General features: G+C 34.5%; 3 protein-coding genes across 8 annotated transcripts; 1 reads left to right on the top strand and 2 right to left on the bottom strand.

Annotated features, from left to right (window-relative positions):
- Positions 1-1,826: 1,826 nt before the first annotated feature.
- On the bottom strand, positions 1,827-10,479 carry LOC125193932 (putative serine/threonine-protein kinase SIS8). Of its 4 annotated transcripts, none has more exons than XM_048091882.2 (16): positions 10,365-10,479; positions 8,825-9,203; positions 7,609-7,812; positions 7,320-7,511; positions 6,959-7,215; positions 6,556-6,642; positions 5,570-5,665; positions 5,222-5,308; positions 4,471-4,588; positions 3,649-3,955; positions 3,455-3,578; positions 3,327-3,346; positions 3,089-3,245; positions 2,445-2,733; positions 2,263-2,335; positions 1,827-2,192 (listed from the first exon to the last, which is right to left on the bottom strand). In XM_048091882.2, exons 2-16 carry the CDS (start codon positions 9,068-9,070, stop codon positions 2,110-2,112), a joined length of 2,340 nt encoding a protein of 779 aa, XP_047947839.2. In that variant the 5' UTR covers positions 9,071-9,203; positions 10,365-10,479; the 3' UTR covers positions 1,827-2,109. The 4 variants fall into 4 exon arrangements, with proteins under 4 accessions (XP_047947839.2, XP_088913804.1, XP_088913805.1 ...); XM_089057678.1 differs by having other exon boundaries at positions 7,585-7,812; XM_089057679.1 differs by having other exon boundaries at positions 7,585-7,812; positions 8,825-9,209; positions 10,365-10,477.
- A 4,420-nt stretch (positions 10,480-14,899) lies between these two features.
- Positions 14,900-18,238, top strand: LOC125193935 (uncharacterized). Of its 2 annotated transcripts, none has more exons than XM_048091889.2 (4): positions 14,900-15,082; positions 15,883-16,967; positions 17,078-17,857; positions 17,931-18,238. In XM_048091889.2, the coding sequence occupies exons 2-4, from the start codon at positions 15,909-15,911 to the stop codon at positions 17,973-17,975; spliced, it is 1,884 nt and encodes a 627-aa protein (XP_047947846.1). In that variant the 5' UTR covers positions 14,900-15,082; positions 15,883-15,908; the 3' UTR covers positions 17,976-18,238. The 2 variants fall into 2 exon arrangements, with proteins under 2 accessions (XP_047947846.1, XP_047947845.1); XM_048091888.2 differs by having other exon boundaries at positions 14,901-15,082; positions 15,866-16,967.
- Positions 18,239-19,980: 1,742 nt separating this feature from the next.
- On the bottom strand, positions 19,981-23,260 carry LOC125193939 (uncharacterized). Of its 2 annotated transcripts, none has more exons than XM_048091893.2 (7): positions 22,836-23,260; positions 21,521-21,820; positions 21,346-21,431; positions 21,235-21,271; positions 20,925-21,150; positions 20,487-20,805; positions 19,981-20,390 (listed from the first exon to the last, which is right to left on the bottom strand). In XM_048091893.2, exons 2-7 carry the CDS (start codon positions 21,765-21,767, stop codon positions 20,259-20,261), a joined length of 1,047 nt encoding a protein of 348 aa, XP_047947850.2. In that variant the 5' UTR covers positions 21,768-21,820; positions 22,836-23,260; the 3' UTR covers positions 19,981-20,258. The 2 variants fall into 2 exon arrangements, with proteins under 2 accessions (XP_047947850.2, XP_047947851.2); XM_048091894.2 differs by having other exon boundaries at positions 21,355-21,431; positions 22,836-23,250.
- Between the last annotated feature and the right edge of the window lie 2,222 nt (positions 23,261-25,482).

The raw sequence follows: 25,482 nt of genomic DNA on the forward strand, positions 1-25,482 counted from the left end.
TTGGTAGCATAGCAGTGATGAACTGATGCTTAAAACTGACAGTTATTAACGAATTTGAATGGGATGCTAATGTTCATGAGTAATTTTCATCTTTGTTGGTACTGATTGAGGGTTTGGGAGTGTTGCTTCAAATTTGAATGGTTAACCTCAGTCGTGATTTCTGAAAAACATGCAAACTTCATCCGTGATTTTTGATACTGTGTGTCCTCATATGTGATTGTTATCCTATTACCTGCTCTGTTCAGTGATTACAAATGTTTTTGTGCAGTTCAGTGTAATTATACAGTAAATGTTTTTGTGCAGTTCAGTGTATTATATTTGGTGTTCATCATATGCAAAATTTTACAAATCAACAGGATAAAATAATTAGATAACAGAAGACAGTAGCTTTGTTACAAAAGTAGGTTAACAAAAGTAGAAGGATAATTAGATACCATACATTTGTTACAAAAGTAGAAGATAATTACATACCATAAATTTGTTACAAAAGTAGAAATATTACAATGCATAACAACACGATTGTGAATTTAAACCTTCGGGATGTTTTCATTGTATTAGCGATTTTCAGTGTCAATGCTCCACACTCGTCAGTTTTCATTGCCAATTGTAACTTCAACGCTTCGCACTCCTCACTTTTTTTGTGCAATTTCTCTTCAAGAACACCTTCAATTAACGATTTCGCTCTAAGCTGAGACTCGAATTGGTCTCGTTCAAGTTTCACTCTTTGAAAGTAACTGTCTTGGCTTGGGGACAAACCCGCATCAACCCATCGAAAAAACTTGCAGTCATCTTCCTGCACAACAGAAAACTTTGTGATTAAACTTTCTGCCAACAAAATTCCTTTGAAATATTGAATACAATACAAGATGTTAACCTTCCATATACGGCAGCGATAGTAACGTCTACCCGGGTTAGCAGCCGTCCTAGATATCACAAGCTCCGCCTCAAGATCGTGATTACAGTTCACAATTTCAGGACGAGGCCAATTCCAATTGAAGCTTGACCCGTAAGATTGAGAAGAAGAAGAGGACATTGCAATTGGGCCTGAATTCAATTCAACATAACATAATTCAAACCAGCTGTAAACTTAATTCAAAAGCAAAAAAACAACAACACATGAAATCCCCAAATAATAAGCTTAAATCCAGTCGCCCAACTTGCCAAAATTATTACCACAATTGCAAAATTAAAATGAATCATATGCTAAAAAAAACAATCACGGTTCACTTTTTGCCTATCGATTTGCCTAATCGGGAAGTATTGGACTGTCAAATTAAATCCCCTAAAATTTGCAATGTAGATAACCCAGAAATCTGAAAACCCTAAACCCCTAATTTGCCATGCTAATCGATTTGGAAGCAGTTCACTCTAAAAAAATTAAACAGAACCACACTAACTCGAGTATGGGATGGCGATTCGTGGGGTTCACAACACGACGACGGAGGAAAAAAAAAAAGGTAGACGAAGAAGGACGAAGAAGGAAGGAAGAAGAAAGGGGATGGAGAGAGATAATTTTATACATCACAAAATCACTTCGAATTTGAATTCAGTCGCGTCGCCTGAGTCATCTCTTACACACGCCACCTAGTAGTCACTTCGTAGGGGTGCAGAGTGGCAGGTTTCATGGATAATCGGACGAAAGTGCCCTTCCAGCCATTTGGGCAATTTCGTCCGAAAAATGGCAAAATATGCAAGGTTTGTGAATTTAGTTTTTGTTAGACCCCTGAAGTGGGATTTTTTTTTGTTAGGGGTCAACGGTGCAACAAGTCGAAAAGTCAGGGACCTTTTATGTAGTTCACTCTTATATAAAAAGAAGCAACTGTAAGTTCAGCAAGTTTCTCAAAAAGTGTTGTTATGCAAACATTTTGCTTAGTTTCATTCCATACAATTGTATCAGATCATAGTCTACATTCTGTCAAGAAAATTGACATTCCAGTGACGATTAGCACTACAAAAGAATGCTAATTTACCCCACATTTTCCAATTATCGGCCCATATTTGTAATTCTCACTATCAGCAATGCCCATCCATACCTTGTATGTGCAATTGTTGCACAGGAAAGGCGCAGTAATGTATCAATCGAAATAAATGAATAGAGGGTTGTATATATTAGCACAATAAGAGCTCGCATTCTTGTAGGCGCGAGAGGATCTCGTGACAGTTTGGTCGTTCATCTGGTTCAGCCCAGCAATCTGAAGAAGATGTAGAAGATAATAAAATTTGCAACTCTCTCTCAAAGGAACACAGCTTTAAGTAATATACCTGCTATGAGCTTGCCCAGAGGGCCTTCTGGGATTTCAAGCGTCTGCCTGTCGTTGCCGACGGCATAAACTACCTGCTCGTCAGAACAACAACAAATGTGCATTATGTGTGACCCTCTTTGGCTTGCTATAAATGAATGGAGTTTTGTTTGTGTGATAGTTGCTGTATGGTGAGATTTTTACCTGTACAGATGGTATGCCTTCCCATGGTCTTTTGAGTGTGCAGAGCTCCCACATTATGACGCCCAGGCTGAAGATGTCGCATTTCTCTGTGAAGGGCTCGTTGCGAATAAGTTCTGGTGCCATCCATTCTGGCGTTCCAGCTGAGGAAGAGTCTTTCATCGGCGTGGTGATCAGTTTCCGCGAAAGTCCAAAATCGCATATCTTCACCACCCAATGCTTGTTCACGAGGCAGTTCGCACTTTTCAGATCACGGTGTACCACGTTCATTCGATGGATGCTTGATAATCCCCTGCACAGCCCAGGAAAGAATGGACCAAAATTAGTGGCAAAAGGAAGAAGAATCAACCAAGTGAAACATATGATAAACTGAAAAACTTAAGTATTTGTCATTGCTCGTGAACCAAATGATACCAGATAAATAAAACTCATCATCCAATTCGTATCTTATTTGACATTATAGATACCACCTAACATTAGAATCGACAAAACATACAACATAATGGAAAAGCCCGAACAGAATGTGCACAGAATCAAGCCTTTGTGGTCTTATTTTTGCTCTGATGAAGATGCTATATTCCAATAAGCCAAATGTTGTAAGCACGAGGTAAGAAAATGAAACAAAGATGCTATATTCAGCAAGACACCTGCATATATCAACAAGCATTTTGAGTCTCCTTTGCCAGCTCAGCTTCTTTTTCAGCGCACTTGCATGGATTAAGTAATACAGTGAACTCATTTCCATAAATTCAGTAACTAGGGACAGGCGCGGAGGTGTTGTGCACGCACCAAGGAATAATATAACTGCATTAAGAAGGTAATATGCTTTTTCTAACAAACATTTGACAGCAGAGGAAGAAACTGTGATTTAAGCAGGGAGATTACCATTTGGGTGGCGAATCCGGCTGCAGGATAGAAAAGGAATCATTAGGAAACTGAATAAGCCATATTCCCATCAAATTAAAATCATTTTCATTACACACTCTAACATCAGAGGTACAGCAAATATTTACCTCAAGATAGATATCTCATTGCAGAAGTCTTCAATATTCTCAGCAGTCGGATCTTGCTCAAGAAATACTTTAATAGCAACCTCTAACCCATTCCACGTGCCACGAAAAACTTCACCAAAGAATCCTAATACACAAGGAAGAAGATAAAATAGTCTTGAATTGCAAGTGATCATACTATACAAGAACATACTTACCAATTCCTACACGAGCTCCGATAGTTATCTCAGAAAAATCAATATTCCATTCTTCAAAGGGTAGCAGTGGCTGGTTCAGGAACTTTGACGATTCAAGCACTTTACTGAATGTTGACATCATATCAGGATTCGCAAAATTTTCTGGTGTGTCACTCATAAGAGAAGCTTTCCTGGAAAACCTCTGAGGAGAAGAAGGCATAGAGACTGCCTTGTGAGAGTGTAATTGTTTCAGATTCAGGGGAAGTTTACATGCCAAAGGCTTTTGACCATATAACCCATCATGTGCGTCCGGATTGAACCTTGACACCTGGAAAGGAATGATGACCATAATACAAAAAATCCATAGAGATTGAAGATGAATAGCAGGCATGTATACATATTCATGCATAAAGCGACAAGTCTATTAAAGGCAAAACTGACCATAGGTAAGAAACTAAGGCATGAAAATGGAAAGCACGAGGAGTAAGTATTCTACCATCATTTTGTAAGATCATAGTTTTTAATATTTTTGCAATAAAACAAAATTTTGAAATCTGGGTAGCCTATATTTCACTAGATCCTTAAAATACTTAAAAACATCACCCGTGCTGAATTTAGTTGAACGGGAAAGGTTTTCCGGAAAGGGGAAAAGATTGCCACCCATAAGATATATATTCCACTGTCGACTCAAGTTCAGCACTGACTACAAGACAATAATTTTCAAACTAAAATTAAAGAAAACTTAGTCACTGCAGATAAATATGTTTCTAACTCTTTTATCACCGACTAATTACTGTGTGAAGTACACTCATTGTAAGGAATAACAGAATAGAAGGTGCCTACACTTCCTCGAGGTTCTGAGCAGTCTTCTTGTTCACTCGCGGAACAGCTATAAGAAGAAGATACTTGTTCCTCTGGATGACGATTTCTCTTGAGAGTTTCACTCATTTCTCGAACAGCCCTGAATTCAAACTTTGGTGAGCATGTGCAGAATTGCATTTTTAACAAAACAACAGTTAAACTACAAAATGCAAGTAAAGAAATATTTTTTCAACCTGAGCTGAAGAGGTTTCTAAAATAGAAAGCAAACAGCCTTGCTATATATAGAGTTCACTTGAATGATTAAAACAATTAGCGCTTCTTTCAAGAAGAACACACAAGTAGAAATACTAATAAATGCATAAAACCAGGCATAAATTTTCAATTTACATTTTTCATAAACATACTCTCAGCCAGGCACCCCAGAAAGTTCACATCACTTCTGCAATGATCTTAATTTTGCCACGATTCATGCAATGGATTATTTTCCACCCAATCATATTAATATGATAATATCAACCTTCATAAAACACATGGAAAAGTTTTTTCCGGACGCCAAATGAAATGTAAGAGTAATTTAACCCATCATTTCATATTGGTGCTGGTCAGTTATCACAGTCATTCCATCCTCAATGAAAAGAAGGTTTGACCCCTTCACATAGCACAATTGTCATACAATTTCTATCCCTATACAAAAGATTTTAAGATACAACAACAAAATCAACAATTCAATGTAAGCACATCTAGGATGAAACAAGCAGAAAGAGAGAACCACCTCACTATATCATCACCAATCTCAGGAACCATGCTAATACATCGCCGTCTTCTTCTGCGAGATTCTATTGGAGATGCACCAACAGACCTTGAATTTGATCGTAAACTACATGAGAAAAGGCATTGCAACACGTAGCTCTAAAGAAAACATAAGAAGGGGGATTGGTAGAAATGCATGTTAAAAAGCAATCTGAGAAATGATGGAGTCTTTAACTGCACAGTCTGCACTGAGCTACAAATGAATATGTGATTATAATGTCAAAGTAAAGTTTAGGACATGAGTGTATTTTGGTACACTTCAGATAATTGTAAACTGACTATTATATTAAAAATGCTGAAGACCACAGACCTTGATGCATTGATATCATTGTCATACACTCGGAATGAATGTCTGCGATCTCCACGCAAAGATCGCCCATGTCCACGGAAGAGAGGATGCTCGGGACTGAAACATTGCAGAATTTCATACATGAAGAAATAGTCACTATAAGTTACATCAACAGATGAACTAAATTCAAAAAAATTAACGAAAGAACTTTCTTGAATATACAGAGATGCATAATAATTTTCAACGAAGAAAGGAAAATTATTGCCTGAATGAAATTTATTGCCAATCTAGCTTATGCAAATAGAAAGATGAGGTGGCACATCATAGGGATTTTTTAGGATACAAAATAAGATGAGTGGAAATGAATATATTCCTCATTATTTGAAACATCAGCCCCTTGGATGAGTTTAAAAAAATGTGATACTAACATAATGGTCAAGAGATGCAGAGGAATATGACATAAACAAGTTGATCTAGAGAATTTACAAAAGAAAATTAACTTGACGTCTAGCATTACACTAATCCCAAACAAACTTTCAAGAAGTCAAAGTTCTCTATTTGATTTCATGCATGCTAACATCTAAGTATTTAGACAACAAAATTGAACTAGAGATGCTTTCTAATATGAAAAATAGTCTTGAAAAAGTATCTGACTGAAGTTTATTTGCAATTTAACACTGTTGTGAATAAAGTAGATAACATGTGGCCGTTCAGAAGTGTTAAAGATATAGGTTAATGTTTTGTCAACTCTAACTGCTCATAGGGTTTTGACTAACTTCACTTTTATCAATATCATTAAGTTCATATCCTCTAAAGCATGCCAGAAGTAGAAGAAAAAACATTAAGTAAGCGGTGCCAGAGGGACACAACTCCTGACACAAGATACACACCCCCAATAAGAAACTGAAGATTGCACTTAGGTATAGCACTTCACTCAATATTTGACACCTCCTATATTTAGAAAATTGATAAAAAGGTGTATTTTCAGTTTAGAAAAGTTACAAGACCTTGAACTTGTGGTCCTTTGTTCCGCTATGGCTTTCTTTCGACTCTGCCAAAATGAATTTGCTACATTTGGATCACTGTGAGATAATCTGGATAAGAACAGGTATTTAGCAACCTCAACCAAACAAATCACAAGAACATATGAATACAATTTAGTTGGACAATGACACATGGAAAAGTTTTATCTGTGAGGAGATGCAAATAAAAAGGATTAGATTATCAGATCTGAGATTTGGATTGCTAAACATATTCCAACAAAGGGGCGGTACCACATATATAAGCTGAAAGCACTGTATTACAGCAGTAGCAGCGCGTAATTCTAAAATATTAAGGCTCAGTAGAAACAGAATTTATAAACTGCCAGGTGACAACAACACAAACTGGATCCAGGATATGCATTCTTACCCTTCCACTTCTGTTTGATCTGAAAATCCGCGCACTGGGCTATTTGGTTCAATAGGTGAATCATATGAATCATACTCGGCAGAATCACTTTCACCAGCAGAGAGATGAGAGAGAAGGACTGCCTTTGCTGAGCACGGCACCAACTTCCCAGGGTTACGTGCAAGATCGACCAAAAACTCAACAGAATTTAAAACAACTATGGCAGACATGTCCCTATACGCATCTGATCGCTGTATTACACCTTCTCTATGTAAACCCTGGAAGAAGACACAGACAAATTCAGGAGTGCGTTATGTAGAACAATTTCGGCTATGGCAAATATAACGCTTGTTGTGTGTCTCAAAAGAGGATGGCACCTTACCATCATAAGCATACATTCAAGGCCAACAGTGTCAGCAAGAACTTTGAACAAGATAGCTTTGGAATGGCAAGAACCATACTTTACATGGCCGAGCATATGGATACCTTGATTGTCTAATGCATGAGAGACTTCTTCAAGTGCGCCTCTCACATGACCGGGTTCCAATTTGGGTCTTTTGAAGAAATCGCAGACCTTTAGAGGTGTTAATGACAAATTAAAAAAACATAATTCTATGAAGCCAGCTCAAATGAAAAAAATACAGTACAAATGAACTCAAAGAATTGCACACCAATCCAGCTAGCTTCTTGATTGTGGCGGCAGGATTTGGATTGAGTCCCCTCACCAATTTGATGGCTAGCTGCTTTAACATAGAAAGTTTCTTATCTTTACGTGCATCAACAAGAATAACATTGGGCCTGAGGCCATCAGCATCCAAGGCCTGGAGCTCATCTATAGAGGGAATGGAATAAAAAAGCTCAGTGAATCTTCTTTCCTACAAAATAGGAGGAGTCATAAGTAACCGAATTCACCACCAAGAAAGTTGATTTGTGATACACCTTACCATTTTATTAAGGTATATGTCTGATTGAAAGAGTAAGTAAATCACGCCGTTAGCATAGTTTCAGACAGTATGAAATAGAAGTTTTTTCTTTATTAATAAAAACAAAAGGCCCTTCATGTCATAAAATGAAAAAGAAGAATAGTAGAGTACAATATAGAAGTTCCAAAATGTGAGCTAAGTTGGCTAACACAAAATTCCTTGAGTTGGTAAGTGGAGTAGCAATAATACTCTATATAATGCTATGGCTGTGAGAAATTGTTAGAACCTAGAGCCTTCACTACAATATTTCTCTACAGCAATGCTATTATTTCTAGAGATAACTAAATGCTTATGACTGAAAGTTGCAGGAGTTAAATGGGGATAATCCTTCACTGTTATGCAGATTTTAAAGATAGATATTATACTCCTCAAATATCAATAGCAATATACATTTGCTGAGTTGCTGCTTTCAGTCATACAAAGAGACAAGAAATATTTCTGGGAGAATTTGCATAAATCACCAACATGGAAGCTGGATATAAATTTTTGGCTCGTGTGTGATGATCTGATACTAAAAATTCAGAGTCAGAAAACAATTTGTTAGGGATGCAGCAGCATTGGTAACCAGGATATTCAAGAGAATCCCTGGAGTCTATGCAAGAAGTCGTCTTCCTAATTACTGGTAACAACATTGCATTAATATTTAAAAAAATAACAGAACGGAAAAGAGAATTAGATTGCAAATTTAGTACGTATATGAGAAATAATCTTAGGTGTGGTTACAAATGAATTTGAGTCAAGATCTAAATATCTGTGATACTAATCAACCATAGGAGTATAAACATTACCTTATCTATCTGCTTTCTTATACTTTGAACTTCACCAAATAAAGTAGAATATTACATAACTCAGCAATCAGCATACCAAGTATCTACAGCACACCATAAAATTAATAATCACTTACTGGATAGACAAAGTAGAAACCATCTGGGATTGGTTCTGCTAGTTTTCCAGTGTCCCACAAAGTCTGTGATGCTAAATGAAATGCTGGACTCCCACAGTCAAGCTGACCTTTTGATTTGGAACTTGAGGTTTCATCTGGAGAAGCCAGGGAAATTTTCCGCAATTTATCAATAAGACCTGACTGCCACCATTGGGCATTATGAACTGGTCCTTCCGCCAGCCTCGTATCGTCCGTTGTCTCCTCCATGTATTCTTCAACTCAAAATACAATGTCATGTTTGGTAACATGTAACGTGCATAAGAGTCATAGCAAACACAAACTCTGCTACAGAAAATGTTCATAAACAGTTTGTTTATGATCTGACTGTAGAACAAATAATCTGCAACTTGAAAAGGAGGGGAAAATATGAGAAAGCTTAGAAGTCTTCACAGCGGTTATATTAATGTGTTCTGTAACAGAATGCACCAATTAGCATTTTGTAACCGAGTAAACAAACTTCCATATCCTCCCAAAAAATGGAACAAAATGAACACCATATATAAAAGAAACATTTTCAGGATCACCTATTCATTTTCCACGAGAATGTTTTGAAATAAAACTACATTGCGAAAATGTTGTCCACAAAAATGTCAATAAATATGAAAAAAATCCTGACAAGTTTTGTAGTTGATGCATGACACTTTCTTTATCTTCTGTGGCATCAGAGTGAATTATAACGGAGAAGCACATTCGTCGTCCAGCATGGAAGACTCACTGTAAACTAACTTTCGTAGCTTAGGCAACAAGCTTTCTATCTTTGTTTTTGTAGTACACTGCTTGCACTTTATTGCTAGTTTTCAGCACTCGATTAATTAGTAAAACTAGGCTTTGCTTGTACAGATTTTGTAAAATTCACTATACAAGAGAACAGAAACTTGCTCCAACTTATCCTACATTAGTAGCCAACAGGATGCACTGTGAACTAATAACATAACACACTCTTCCTAAACCAGAAACCCCTGTGATAAATCAAATGTGCACTCTACTTAGCTAAAATGACAATCTACTTCTCCAACAAAGCCATCAAACAGCAGCCGTCTCTCCACGACTCCAATACACAAGCATGAATGCGCACACACACACACAAGACAACAAGAAAAATATAAGAAACAATAATCAAGGATCAGATTCACCTGATTATTGATCAATTAAGTCAATATAGGAGGGAAAAACCTCATTCTCGTGACAGAGTCAATAATCAACAGAAACAAAACCAATGCACACCCCTGACTAAAAGTAAAGAAGACGATAGCAGTAACCACCACAAAATTCAGCTTAAACTACAGAAAATTGAAGAATCCAGCTTAAACACTTGTTTTACTCCTCTGTCCGATTCATTTCTAATTAATAATTGAAACAAAACTTCCTCATCCCTTCATTATGTACAAAGGAACAAATAACCAATCAAGCAGCAGTCTATTAACGAATCCACGTCAATAAAAGTTGAAAACGGAAGAATTTAACGAGAATTTGAAGATAAACAATGACGACGGAGAGTTACCAGAAGATCTGCAGCCATAAATCTGAGAATGATAACCGGAAACATGGCAATCTGAATCTGGGAAGAAGAGGCTTTAAACTCTACTTCTACGTTCGCGTCATTATTAAAAGTGAAAATCAATCGAGTTTCATTATTTTGTCGCTACTCAATTTATGTATATTTATATCAATAAACGGCAACGACTCCTAGCGTTGTTAATTTTTTATTTTTTTTGTTATTTTAAATTGATTTTGATTAACTAATTATGTTGTAGTAGTACTTAATTTCTTTATTCATAATATACTTTACAATAATCATTTTTTTCAACCTTTATTAAAATTTGTATCACAATTTCATTTAATTATTTAATTGTAAATGAGAGTTCAAAGTTCAAAGTTTCAAACCAACTTCGAAAGGTGAGCTCTAGTTAGATAAGAAATTTATGCATGCACTAAATTAGAGTGAAAGACTTTTTTGACTTCCATAATTAGAGCTAATAAAATACTAAACACTTTGAAATAGAGGAATATTTCCATAATTATTGAAAGTGAAAAGTTATTTGAGATAATAACTATTGGCACTTTTTTGACTTTATCTATGAAAATGAAACATAGATTTAGCCTGTATAGTCCAAGACAAATATCTCGAAATTTTCAATAAGATCATGCATGCTCACTCTGTAGTCAATATCCCTATTTCCAACAAGGTCACAAGCCTCACTATACTTATTAAATGGACCATTGATGATCTTTTTTTAGACCAAGGTAATTTACGAAATTAAGGATCAAATTAATTAATTTTGATCATTAAAAATGCAAATATATTGTTATACTATATAATTCGCCGACCTATTTTTTCTCTGGAATAGGGGGCTCCTTAATTGTAGGGCATGGCTTGTTTCTCAACAACCATACCTATAGTAATGAAATTATGATGATCATTCAAGAGCAAGGCCCAGTATTGGAATTAAAATAAATAAATATAATATTTTACTACTCAATAATATATTCCACTATGTTTCTTTAGTCCAAATCAGCAAGTAAATGAATAAGAAATCGACCCTGGTCTTGAGATAGTAGTTACTATCAAACAACATTAACATATGAGAATTTGAAGTTTCGATAGAAGTAAATGGATTATGTTATAGAAAATTTTAAAATACCAGAGTACATTTATAATTAATGACGCAACTATTGATTTCGGTTTATTATTGAGGCCCATAAATGAGCCCAATTGGTGTGTTCTTAACTTTTATGGGCCGATTAAAATGTAAATTTCTCATATAATTAGAGAAATACAAGGTGGAGTATATTTTTCCCCAAATTTCCATACCAAAAAAGAAGGCAATTGTCCAATGGAAACAATATAATTCTAACCATAATTACCTTAATGGTACTTATTTTAATCAAATGGAGTAATGTTATTTTGAATATTATAAAAATATAATTTTGCAAGCGGATGAAAATAATTGAGAAAATAAAATTACATTTTATAACTTAATTATTTTATTTTCAAAAATTGGGATTGACCAAAAATTTACCAAATTTTATGATTTAATTAAATGAATATTATTCAAGTCATATTTTATTTGGCATGGTGACCAATTACATAAAGAAATTGTCGTGGGAAAAGAATTAATGGGGATGATATGAGTCTGTATGATACACTTGTAATTTAATATTTCACAAAACTCCAGAACTTAGGTATTTCCGACTATAAACTAATTTAGGTGACTATTCAATACCATTCAAATCCAATTTTTTACTCTAATTTAATATTTCAAGAAAAGCAACATCAGTGATTAGCAAAATCCTGGGATTGATGAAGTGCCATGTGACATATTTGTTTCATAGGTATATATTTGAATCAAAACAAAATATTTTAATATCAGACGATTGTCTTTTTCTTCTAAAACATAATGGAAAAATCTATTCCCATACCATAACATGCATCGAGCCGAAAGTGTGTACCCTACCATATTTTCTCAACAAGAAAATTAATACATTGATTGAATTGATTTAGTCAACAATTAATGGCAGACAATGTATAAGTTATTTTTAAGATTGAGAAAAGATATTATAGTAAGTCAGCAATATAAGAGAAAAAAATTGCATCTTTAATATGGAAAATGAAAAATAAAAATACTGCTTGACTTGACTATAATTAGAGATCAATGTCAAATGATATCCTAGTTCAGATTGAAGAAATTGGACGTAAATCACGTAATTGACGCCATAAACGGACGGCAAATCATCAGGGGCATTTATTTTGGTTCAAGGCATAGTCACAAAATATTAGTGGACCTTAAAGTAATTGATAACATCAGAATTAATGACTAGTCATCATTATTTGTATAGAATTATATAGTAAAAAAATATTATATACTACTACAATTTACTAGTAATAAGTAAGATATTTACCATGAACTTTGAATATATTTATAAAAAAAAACTAGATTTTCGTAAAAAGTAAAGACTACATGGATGACAAAGAAAAAAGGGAAGATCAAAGACGTGTTTTTAAGTCATAAAAGTTAAAACGATATCATTCGTAAAGGCTAGCTAGATGACATGGACACTTCAGTTGTCAACATAGGATTCAAATTCAGCGAAATTGAGTTTTGTGAGAGATAAATTATGTGTTAAAAGTTACTCACTTCGTCCCCTAAATTTTGACATGATTTGACCCGGCACGGGTTTTAAGAAATGTAATGGAGAGTGAGTTAAAAAAGTTGGTGGGATGTGGGTCCTACTTTTAAAGTATTAGTTTTATAATAAAATGTGAGTATGAATGAATTAGTGGAATATGAGGTCCACTTTATGGTAGAAAATGAAGTATGTCAAAATTTGGGGAACGGACTGTAATAGTAAACTGTGTCAAAATTTGGAGGACGGAGGGAGTATGTGTTAATGTATTTTTTCACTAAAATTTGTAGTAAAGATGTAAAATGACTTATAGGTGATGCATTTTTTGACTATATATTAGCCCTATTTGTGTATTCCATTTTACTTTACTATTGTGAAATATAAGTATAATTATACATTTAAAATTATATTAAAATATTTTCATAAATTAACTATATTGATTTCGAGGCAGGCTGCAAATCGTAATCCCATCTCCTTATCGTTTTATACCTTTCCTCCATAAATCTACTTATTTGATTAGATTAGTAAATTCTACCCTACGACCTATATATTTATTGGAAGTAAACATGTTTTAGGCAAAAATGAGTAGAAATATAGTTGCAGCAGGTGGCCGCAAAAATTAAAGCTATTCTTCCTAACCTTCACGGCAAATATTAAAATAAGCATTTTGCCATTTTCATAATTTCCAAAAATAATGAGATTTTTTCATTTTAATTGAATTTTCAGTTTATTATATAACCAGCCTCATGTTGATTAAGAAAGAATTAGTGTTTAATATTTACTTCAGAACAACACACTTATATATCTCCAAAATTCAATTAACATAAAAATAAATATTCAAATCGCAATTTGTTTTTGGATATTTAATGAAAAGGAAAAAAGCTAAAGAAAAATAACACAACAATAAAAATATTAACGTATAAAGAAAATGCATAATCATAATTAATGTTACATTATTTTATTATGTAAGTCCAATTTCAAAAGAAAAACACTTTAATTTTTTTTTCAGATAAACGATTCCATTGCGTTATTGAATTGAAGATTTATACCTCGTGATGATTCGTTCTATAAAATTTAACGAAAAAAAGAAACAAGTTATTATTAGAGAATAACACAAAAGGCAAACAAAAAGTAGAAATTAAAAAAATAAATAGTACTACTAATTAATTTTTTTTGAAAAAGTATATAGTACTGTAATAAATTATATAAGATCTAATTTTATGTTAGTATTAAATATTGATAATCGAAGTCAAATGATTTTTTTTCTAATAATAGTGTTCAAAAATCGAAAATTATGTCTTAAGCATAAATTAGTCTTGATTATAGAACCGAGTCAGGATCCAATTCTAAAATACTAAGAGATAACAAAAAAGGCAAAGAAAATATAGAAATTAAGAAATAAATAATTAAAAATTATTGAAAAGTATAAAGTACGACTCCTACTATATTAAACTATATAATATCTAATTTATGATAATTAATTATTCATAAACGAAATCAAATGATTTTTTTCCTAATCAAAAAATCCAAAATTATGTCTTAAGAATCAATTAGTCTTGATTATATCACTAAAAATAGAACCGATTCCAAAAACTAATCGGATCCAGTTCTAAGACAAGAGATATAATTTATGTAAATCGATATTTTTTCTATAAATAAATAAATCCGATTGCTTTTTGTGTGGTGTGAAAATATAAAAACCGGCGAAGACCGAAACAAAAATAAAAACGGGCGCGCGAAATAAATGCGGTTAGGTTTTTTTCATAACTGTCGCTGTCATCCAACGGTATGTCCGTGACATACGTCGACGACAAATCTCCAGTGATAATACTGGAGAAAATCAAGAATTGCGATTGGCCCTCTTCTTTTTTGAGAGAGATAATCAGCCCCACCACGTCATACAATCCACATACATTTCAGTCAATCAGTAATCAGCGCTACTCTTGTCTGCTAAATACTCATTAACCTTAAAAAGCAAACACTCACACTCTCTCTCTCTGTCTCTCTCTTCCTTTTTCTCCTTTTCCTTTGCCACCATTCGCGGGAAGGAACTCCAAATCCAAGAAATCAGCGGGATTCTTCTTTCTTCCCCAGGTACTCGATGAAATGCCGGAACCATTTTTATTTTGTATTTTCATGGATTGATATGGAAAAGTTTTCTTGTTTTTTCTTGGTCTAATGTGAAGTTCTTGGAGTGTTGTCTTGTGGGTTTTAGTAAATTTCCATTCTTGGCTGATGATTTTAATGATTTCTTTGATTTCTTTAGGGGTGTGGAGAAGTTCTTGAAACTACTAGCATTTCTTGATTTGCTTTTGGTTTTTGTGAGAATGTACATTTTTGTTTTGATTCTGCTCAGTTTGTGTTTTTGTTAATAAATGGTTAGTGATAAAATTTGATGAAAGGACAAAATTCCAGCTGTAGATGCATATAATTGCTGGAAATTCAGGAAATGGACTTTAAAGGTGAAAAGGAAAGGGAAATGAAAATGATATAAGCAGTCAGATTTTCTCCCTTTTGGCTCAGATTGTCTTAATCTTTGGATGCAATCTCACTAATTACTGGGAAATTCTGGAAATGAGCTGTTTGTATTTGTGAAAGGGAAAGAAAATATGACTGGTAACTGAACATTGATGAGGTTTGTTGAGGCATTCATGGACTATTTAAATTTGAAATTTAACTTGGTTGATGAGTGAAAGTGGGTGAAGTAAATGCCTTTGCATTGGTCAGTTCTCTATGCCGTAAAAATTCATAGGTTTGGTGTGCTCATCAATGATTCATCACCAACACTATTGCTGATTAAATTTCAAAAGAAATTGCCACACTTTTGAGTTGTTGAAAATTTATTGTATATATCACTGATGAACTTTGTTAATTTAGGCCTTGTTATATGTTAGATTGACAAACAAAGCATAATCACAAAATGGAAAAGAGGCAACTTGATTTCAATGCACCACTTATGTCTGCAAGGAGATATTCATCACCTTCGAAATCTTCCGAGCTAGCAAAACGTAAGGTGGTGGAGAGGCCACCGCCCTCCCGGCAGCAATCTCTTCAACCTACGAAACCCAAATGGGAATGTGAGGAGGTGACGATGACAAAACCAGCTTCTGTTCCATTTCACTGGGAACATATCCCGGGAAGGCCTAAAGGTGAAGCCGAGAGCCACTCACATACCCCTGAGGAGTCAACCACACCGCGTCTTCCTCCAGCAAGGATATCAGATGCCACGAGGCGCAGCACAGGCGAAATCCCAAAGCTTCCTCCTGGCCGGTTATCTGGTCATTCGAGATACTGTTCTGGTGAAAGAACGAACGATCAGAATGTTTACAGGTCCCACACTGAAGCATTTTCCGTCACTGATCATGCTAGTCTTTTGGAGAGATTGAATGATAGTTTGAACTGTAAAGACGATTCGGATTCAGAGAGTGGAGATGAGGCGTATTCAGATGCACTCGACACGCTCTCACTGACAGAGTCATGGTCCTTCAATTACAGTGTGAGTGGGATCAGTGGTTACATGAGTTCTGGTGTGAAGCCGTCTGGAACCTTTTCCGTGGACAAACAAACTCGAGATTTCATGATGGATAGATTCCTGCCAGCAGCCAAGGCCGTTGTGGTGGAAACGCCTGAATACGCTGTGAAGAAGCCGTCTCCACTTGAGGAGAAGCCGGTGAAGAAAGCAGTTTCTAGGGAGATGAAGCCGTCACTCAAGCAATATAGTTCGGATGCATTACCGTATTACACCAAGTATATCAATAGCATGGAGAGTGAAGACGAGGATCAGGAGTCAGTTGCTCCTCCGAGTAAAAAGTCTGGGAAAGCTTGGGGGATCATCCCTCGATTTTGTGTCAAGAATTCGCTGTGCCTTCTGAATCCTCTCCCAGCTTTGAAGTCGAAACCAAAGAGCCGGCCTTCCTCCCCTTCAACGCGTGAAGTGAAAAGATTCACTAGAAATGCACACAGTGGACCACTTGACAAGGTGAGATCAATCTCTTAAAACAATCCTATTTCATTTTTCAACTAATTTTCACACTTATCAGATGAAACTATTCACATTTTGTTGATTGTTGATGATCTCTTGAATTGCAGAATGCTTCCCAGGCGGTACAAAAGACGAAATTTCATTCCGGATTGCTGTCACGGGATCTTCCAAGAATCGACAAGTTTAGCAACCAGTATCTCAGCTCCAATGACACACACAGATCAGCAGGAGTGTCTCCATTGGGGCGCCAACGAAGTGGCAACATCTCTCCGTATCGCAACGAAACCCCAAAGTCTCCATTTCGCGAAGGAGCAGGGTTCCTTGGTGTCCCTAAAGAAGCCGAGATTTTCAATGCTAAGCTTGCTTCATCGCGCAAGATGTTCAGGGCCCTGCAAGATGTGTCGAGGAATCAGATAAACGCAGCCCCTGCAGACTATCCTGTGGAGAAAACAGTGTACGTAGATTACGTGAAGAAGAAAGAACTTCCCAGCACGAATCCATCTCCAAAAAGAGCTCAAGTTCTTGATGCCTACAAAGCCAACGGAATAAGTCCTAGATTCATACCTTCACCTAAGCCAGAATCGAGAAATGAAGCTCCTTGTGAAGCAGAATTCATGACGAATGAAGAAGACGATAATGGAAGAAGAGAGACAGATCCTCCTCCGAGATCTCCTTTACCTCCACCACTCCCAAAATCTCCATCGGAATCTTGGCTTTGGCGCACTCTGCCTTCCATCACACTAGGAAATCCATTTGCTAACTCGCGTCGAGGCAGCCCTCTCCACCCCAACAAACAGCAGGGGAAGAAGGCCTCAGCCACTAACTCCAAATGGGAGACCATTGTAAAGACTTCCAACTCCCGTCATGATCACATCCGCTTCTCAGAGGTGTGAAACCTTCTAAAATTTGGCTTTGGCTGTTCCATTGCTTTTGTCTCATTCAGCATTTGCATTCTTGCAGGAACTCGTGCATCGTGCTTCTTACAGGCGGCCGATGAAGTCGTAGGAAACCACGACGAGTGCTGATTTGCAAGATTTCGAAAGTGTCTTGGTTCGCAGATTTGCAAGACCTTCCAGATCATACTAATTTTATTGAGGAAATATATATATAAGTCAAGTTGATGAGATATGAAGATTGAAGGGCAGTTATTATAGTTATTTTTGTATCCCTCTTTTTTTATATGGTGGTGGGATTAAGATGAAGAGTTGTATTGGTTTCTCCTTATCATCACAGAAAGTCAATAATATTTGCTCAGCTTCTGTGTTTTATATTTTTGTCATTTCCAAATGGATCGATCTTCTGCTTTAAAATTATATTTTGTTAACAATTATGTGTAATGTATAGATAAATTTCATTGTAGTTTTGACGAATTTCAAATGTTACTACTACTATAAAGAGGTTAGAGTTTTGGGGTTTTCATACCGCGATGCTCTTCTATAGCCCAAATTTTACTTACTACAAGCCCTTTTAAAAACTAATACTACTACTAATAATAAGTAATAAATATTTATAAATTTGAAGTTTGGTTATGATAAAGTACTCTTAATTTGGTGATTCTGAGTTAGTGTGAAATAGTAAATTTATAATTATTTTTAATATGGAGCTTACTAAAATAGAATATAGAGGTTTTGAATAGAATTGTCACGTAGTAAATAATAGAGGTAAATTGTGGTTGATTTCTGGTTACTCTCATAATTTGTCCCGGAAACTAAATTTTCGGTGAAATGGGTGGTGGCTTTCTTACGCAGATAAAAAGTTGATTATTCAAATTGTTATTGTCTACATATACTTGAAACGATATCGTTTTTCCAATTTTAAAATTTCCCCCCTTAATTTTCATCGTCAACATCTTCATTTTAGGCTTTTGCTATTTGGGATTCTCAACTTTGGTTCACGATTGCGATTTGCAACTCACCGTTACACGGAAGCCGATTGGGGTTAGCAACACCAAAACTGCAATTTCGACATTCAAAAATTGCAAATTATAGTAATATTTCTAAATACAGACTAATAGTTTTCATGATACATACATTATCAAATTTTTTACTAAAGCCCAATATCATTTTTTGTGAGGAGTCCAGCGGCCTAATAAACCTACTTATAATTGGGCTTGAGCCCGAGATGATGGGCTTCTAACATTTCTTATGCCTACAATATTTGGCCCATGATATCAATATTAACTAGTACCAACAATAATAGCAAATTAATACAACATGGCCACTATATCACGACTAACGAATTAGGGCAGGAAAAATAGGTTGTTAACATAATTTCTCATTTATTTACGATGATGGGGTCCCCTACTTGTTCTACTTAATCATCACTAATTATTCTAATTTAAGTGTTAGGAGTTAGTACGGATAAAATAATCATATTTGCCGCTCCTTTGAAGTCAAAGTGTGGGGGTCCAATCCACGCATAAATTAAATACTAAATTAATATGGCCATTCACGTTAATATCATGTAAATAAATAATAATATAAAATAAGATACATCAATCATTTTAACTTCTGAATATGGCTTAATTAATGGGTGTTTTATTATCTTACGAAAGTTTAGATTTCCTCATCGAAAATTGCATAAGAATCGATGTCGTGTAAAAATAAGAAAAAAGAAGACGAAAATCCAGTACAACATTCAATAATTAATTAAAATGAGGACTTTTTAGGCACTGTTGTTCAATTGCCAGTCCAAATCATAATCAAGCTCAATTAATGTAATTTATTAAAAGGGGTCAAGGTAATAATTGTTAAATATGATTGCAAATTGACTGATAACCATCCACCATTTATAGTATTCTCTTAAATAATTCCATCCTTTCCCATATGATTGCATTAAAATTTTATTTCTATATTTTTTTTGTATGTATTGTGTTAGACCAAACTACCCATCATTCCTTATTAAAAATTCAATAATATTTAAATTAAATAATTGAATGTGGCAAAACCAAGAACTCCAACAAAGCTCACCTACCAAAAAAAAAAGTTGAGAATCTAAAACATAAGTAAAATTAAAGTTCAAAAGAGTAAGTAATGAGACTACATATGAAGAAAAATAAAATACAGACTTTAATTATTCATGTCTCTCAATGCAAAAATGCACCTAATTTCTAAGTGTATCCTACTAAAAAGACTAAGTACTTATAAGATCTCACTACCATGCTATCAAGCATACACGGTCAGATCTTAAGTACTAAAGCCACTTTTTTCGTATATATTCAATAAAATGTGCATATTATTCATCAGCTATATATGATCAAATAATATATCAAAAATCATCAATGTATAGCTATGTTGCAGTGGATGAGTGAGGGGCTAAAGCAAGCGAAAGCTTCGTGTTAATATCCGAGTGATCCGCGCCAATATCCTTGCTGTTGCTGGTTAAACTGAGGCTCAATCCTAGTTTCAAATCCTCATTCATCTGTAGATGATTTGATTTATTAATGATGAACATGTTTGTGCTAAATAATTACAAATTTTTTGGAGGTGAAATGAAAATTGTTAACTAATTAATTACCTGAAGCCTCAAGGGATTTTCGAGAGTGAATGGCTTGGGACCGTGAGGCGATTTCTGATGATTAATCCTGATGCTATCGATTGAATTACTATTCCAACGAGATTGTGGTCTTGAATTGATCCAAATGTTGTTGGATTTGGAGATTTCTTTGTCTTTGGATTGGTTATGGATGTATTCTCTAGAAGGCCATCTTCTTCCTTGGAGGAATTGGCTCGGCCTGAGTGGGCCGCTGTTTGAGTAGCTCTCGTACAATGCATGGATCCGGCCGGATTCAATCCTCACTTTCGCTTCATGGCGATATGAAGCCCATGGATGGTACCTGCCTTACCAAAAAAATGTACAAACCCTAGCATATTAGGAGAGAGCGCTCATTTGGTCTATAAGCCGTCTTACACAACTAATATGAGACATTAGAGTACGTAGCAAATTTACACGAACCTGGAAGAAGATAGAGGCTTGATATGATCATAATTGTGATGAGATTTCAAATTTTGTGGAAATGGAATGGAGCAATCGAGCTGATTATTCGAATTCTTTGCAAAGACAATCCCACCATTCTCCATTCTCAACTCATGAAATGGGCTGCATTTTTCAGTGTAAGCTGATGATGAGGTAGAGAAGTAGCCTCTCCCTTGAATGTAAACCCTATTTGCTTGACCTATTACTGTTGCATCCAAATATTAATCACAAAAACTTCATAAAATTGAAATTAAATAGTAGTGTACATATATGTGAAAGATGTACATACCTCGTCCGGATTCGTCCAGCTTCTTACTTCTATACATCTGAAATATTATTATATATAATTTTTAGAAAAATTATTTACAAAGAAGACATATTAGTAGTAAGTTACACTAGCCTTGTGCACCTGCAGGTGGCTCTTGACATGAGAGATGCTCAATCCTCTCACATTCATCAATTGAAGCACTGCTTTAGGAGTGGCTCCTGCAAAAATTGATATTCAAATAATTAATCCTAAATTTATTATAGAAATCATGCATTTAAAAATATGTGTAGTGGTAATTAAAACTTACTTTCTTGGCCACCTAGTCTTTCAATGGCATGAACAAAGGAGAGATGAAGGTCAGGAGTCCATCTAAGCCTCGGCATTTTGGATCGAACGTATTGGCGAACTGAATTCTTCTTATCCTTGCCATCTTCGGATTTAGAAGTGTCGTCTATGCCCGATGTTTCAATCGTGGGATCACCTACTACATTGCTTCCGGCCTCCTCGTTCAAGTCGATCGAAGAGAGGTTTTCCGAGGAATCTGAAGATGCCATGTTGTCTTGGAATGGACACTATCCTTGTAAGGTCATTACTACTAATACAAAACCTGCATGTGTATATGAATTGTATAAGAATTTAGAGAATAAGTAGGGAAGAATATTAGTTGGATTTCATTATTAAATTATTAATGGAGTACTCGAATTATTGAGCATTATTAATTCTTGGGACTCAACTGTTTTTAATAAGATCAAATTAGGTTAAATTACAGAAATATGTATACATTTGAGTTAACCAAGAAACATACAGATTCATTAACTAGGGCTCTTGGATAAGAGTATACATGTATATAGAAAATATCATCAGAAAAAGGATAATCAGATCATGGTAAAGTATGGAATTTATTGATTGTTACATTCAGCTTCATTGATGGAAGTAGATTTGATTAAAAAAACTCCAAAAGGGCAGGTAAGACAGTTGAATTTATATGAAGAAATTGAAAGAGTTTGATTATACAGATATACATAAATGATAAATCCACCCTCACCTTACCCAATTAAAATAAAACATGGATGAATAAGAAAATAGATTTAAGGGGGCAAAATAAAGAATATTCTCATGTTTCCAAGTAAAAATTTATACCTCCAGATAAGATTAGAATAACTTGAAAATCAAAGCAGTGGAAATCTGAGAGTCTACTGAGAGAGGAAATTTATTCAATGTTCTATAAATTCTCATATTTTTGCTATTTTTCTACTCTTTACATCTTCATTATTTGCGAATAAACAGTTCAAGATATGATGTAACAGAAAAACCCTAAAAATGGGATAGAAAGAAAGAGTGGCAGTATTACATGCAGCATACAATAATTTAAATATGTATATACAATAGTTAATTGTATACATATCATAGCTAGAAAGGATGTATCTGCAGAGATCATCAAAATCTCAATCTATAAATAGATTTTTTTTATAATCTTCTTAATTTGTAAAGTTTGAAAAGCTATAGAAAAGCATCAAACCAATAACCATTCAAGAAATAGTAAATTCATTAAAAACTAAACAAAAAGGTTCAAATCAGGGTTTTCTAATGAAGTAAATATTTAAATCAAGACATATACAAACCCTTGAGATATATAATCAGAGGCTGATCAATTGTATTCGATCTTCTATTAGCACCAACTGATGATCTTCATTCCTCGATCCCGTGGTTCTCGGTCGGCCGTCAATCGATGCGTTTCTGATGATTAAGTGAATCAAGGATGGAATCAAACCAACAAGATGATCCAATTGGGGAAATTTTTGATCAAGAAGATGGAAGAATGGATAAAGAGAGGGTGTGAACGAGAGAGAGAGAAAAAAAAAGAGAGGGTTGAGATTATGAAGTTTGTTTCAACAATGGAATTAAATTCCAAAGACGACTATTCGTAAGAATATGGAGATTTTTACCTAGACTTTTTCATGCAAACTTGTAAAAAATGAAAATTCAACGATGGTCGGACACTCAACTTGTTGTGTAGTGTGTAATAATGCAATAATTCTTGAATTATGGATACAGATGAAGAATGGGGACCCATTGGCTGTTGAGTAACATGTGACTTTCCCTAAAAATAAAAACCCTTTTAATTTTTTCTATGACAGTTGTCCTATTTATAATTTTTTTTCACATCTAGTCATGTGATTATCTTAATTGCTTTAGTGATATTTACTTATTTTTCATCTCAGCTAGTGACTCTGCTGACTTTGATTTATCTATTGATCAATTAAAAATAAATGATCTTTCTGGGCATTATATGCTTTCCAAGAAATCACTTTGAAAATGGATTCCGTATCAACCTTATCTTACCTAAACAAAGACTTTGTTTGTCCACAATGTGAAATCACAATTTTCTGTCCCCATGTGCTTCATTATTTATTCATCATTATTTAGGGTTTCCAAAAATAAATATCTATGAAATATTACACTATGTACACACTATGTATATCATATATATGGTGTGTGTTGGCCAAGTGGTAGAGTGGTTAATGTTTTAAATCGAAGGTTTCAGCTTGAGTCTACCGTAATACGACCTTTAAATTTATGTTCATTTATTAATATATATAAAGAATATCAGATATTGCATCCATTACAACAAATTCATCTTAAGGCCTCAAAATTAGAGAAGCAATTACTAGATTGACTCTTTTAAAAGTGCAAAGAAAATGGTCCTAAATCAATAGTTTTTTTTTTGGACGCTTTCATTTGCGCCTTTAATTTTATTTGGGACACTAAGAATCTGGACGCTTTTTGAAGTGTAGATGCTGATCTACTTAGAAACGTAAATTAACGTTCTTAACTGAATATAAATTGTCCCTATAGATAGTCACAAAGTATTCCAACATATTTGTTGAAGGAAGGGAATATATATATGTGAGCGAACATTTTTTAAAGACCGTGTCACGAATGATATAAACCTAAGACCTTTTCCCTAAGACACTAACCACTCTACCAGTAGGTCAACACATATAAACATATGTGCAAACATTTGATATGATCGTACAACACAAAAGCACTTTAAGTTTTTATGCTACGTGAATTAAGTATAACAACAATACTAGCTCGACTCACCTCAACTCGATTGCACTCGATCAATGTATACATGTTATGCTACATAACTCATGTGACCGTCATTCACGAATACTACCGGTCTACTAAAACCAAAAGCACCTTAAATTTTTACAGCCGCACATGATTATTGAATAATAACTGCTCCCATCATTTTCATAATTTAATGACCAAGAAAATGCAGTTAAATCAAATCGCCATTAACAAGAATTTTTTTCAGCCACGAAGAATTTCTCAATGCTTCCAATATTCGTATGTTAATTGCATCACAGCTGCATATGGCAGTAATTAAAGAATGAACATTTATGTGGAATTTGATGCATTCTTGTTGGAAATCTAACTGCAATATACTTAGTCAATTTTGATGGCAATTTCTATATTTTTTTCCAATTCGGCCCGGGCATGTAAAACCAAACAATATAACTAAAATAATTTCTATATTTTTTTCCAATTTACTATTAACCGATCGGTTCATTTACAGCGTTACGTCAGGCAATATTCGCGTTTCTCGCTAAACCAACAATTAGATTTGCGATGACAAAAATTTTATACTATTACTAATTAATTATAATTAAGTAGTATATATAATAATTAATTATTTAATGCATGGTAGATTAATCTAAATAAGCATAACCTGATTATCTTGAGCTAGATGAATCTTTTATTTTAATTTCAGTAATTTTCTTTTTAATTGTTAGGTTTCCGAACCTCATATAAAGACGATAAGAACTGTTTTTTACACTTTGATTTTGATAATATTATTCCTTCCTGAGATACTTAAATTCGTTCAGTTTTATCATTCTTGTATCACATTTGCATTAGTCTTGCTTCTTCTTTTTTTCTTTTTTTTTTATTTTATTTTAATTTTCTTATATTCTCAGAGAATTAGAACACTGGAGACTGGAGAGAGAGGCTATATTATTTTAAATTGAGGATAATGGAATTTTAAAAAATTAAACATTCTTACAGTATAAAAGCTTGAAAACTGGAGTAGTATATTTTGAAACCCTACACATCTTAAAAAGCATATGATTTCTTGTCTTCTATTTGGAGGTATAGTTGACATTCTTCTCGTTTTAGACTGGAATCATTCATTGAATTTATGTATAAATATTTCAGGGATGTCGACATTCAACCAAGATGTCAAGTGCAAAATATTATTTAATT

This window comes from Salvia hispanica, chromosome 4, assembly GCF_029641045.1.
Source record: "Salvia hispanica isolate PSC_SH4W2 chromosome 4, Shi_PSC_v1, whole genome shotgun sequence".
In the NCBI taxonomy this organism is placed as follows: domain Eukaryota; kingdom Viridiplantae; phylum Streptophyta; class Magnoliopsida; order Lamiales; family Lamiaceae; genus Salvia; species Salvia hispanica.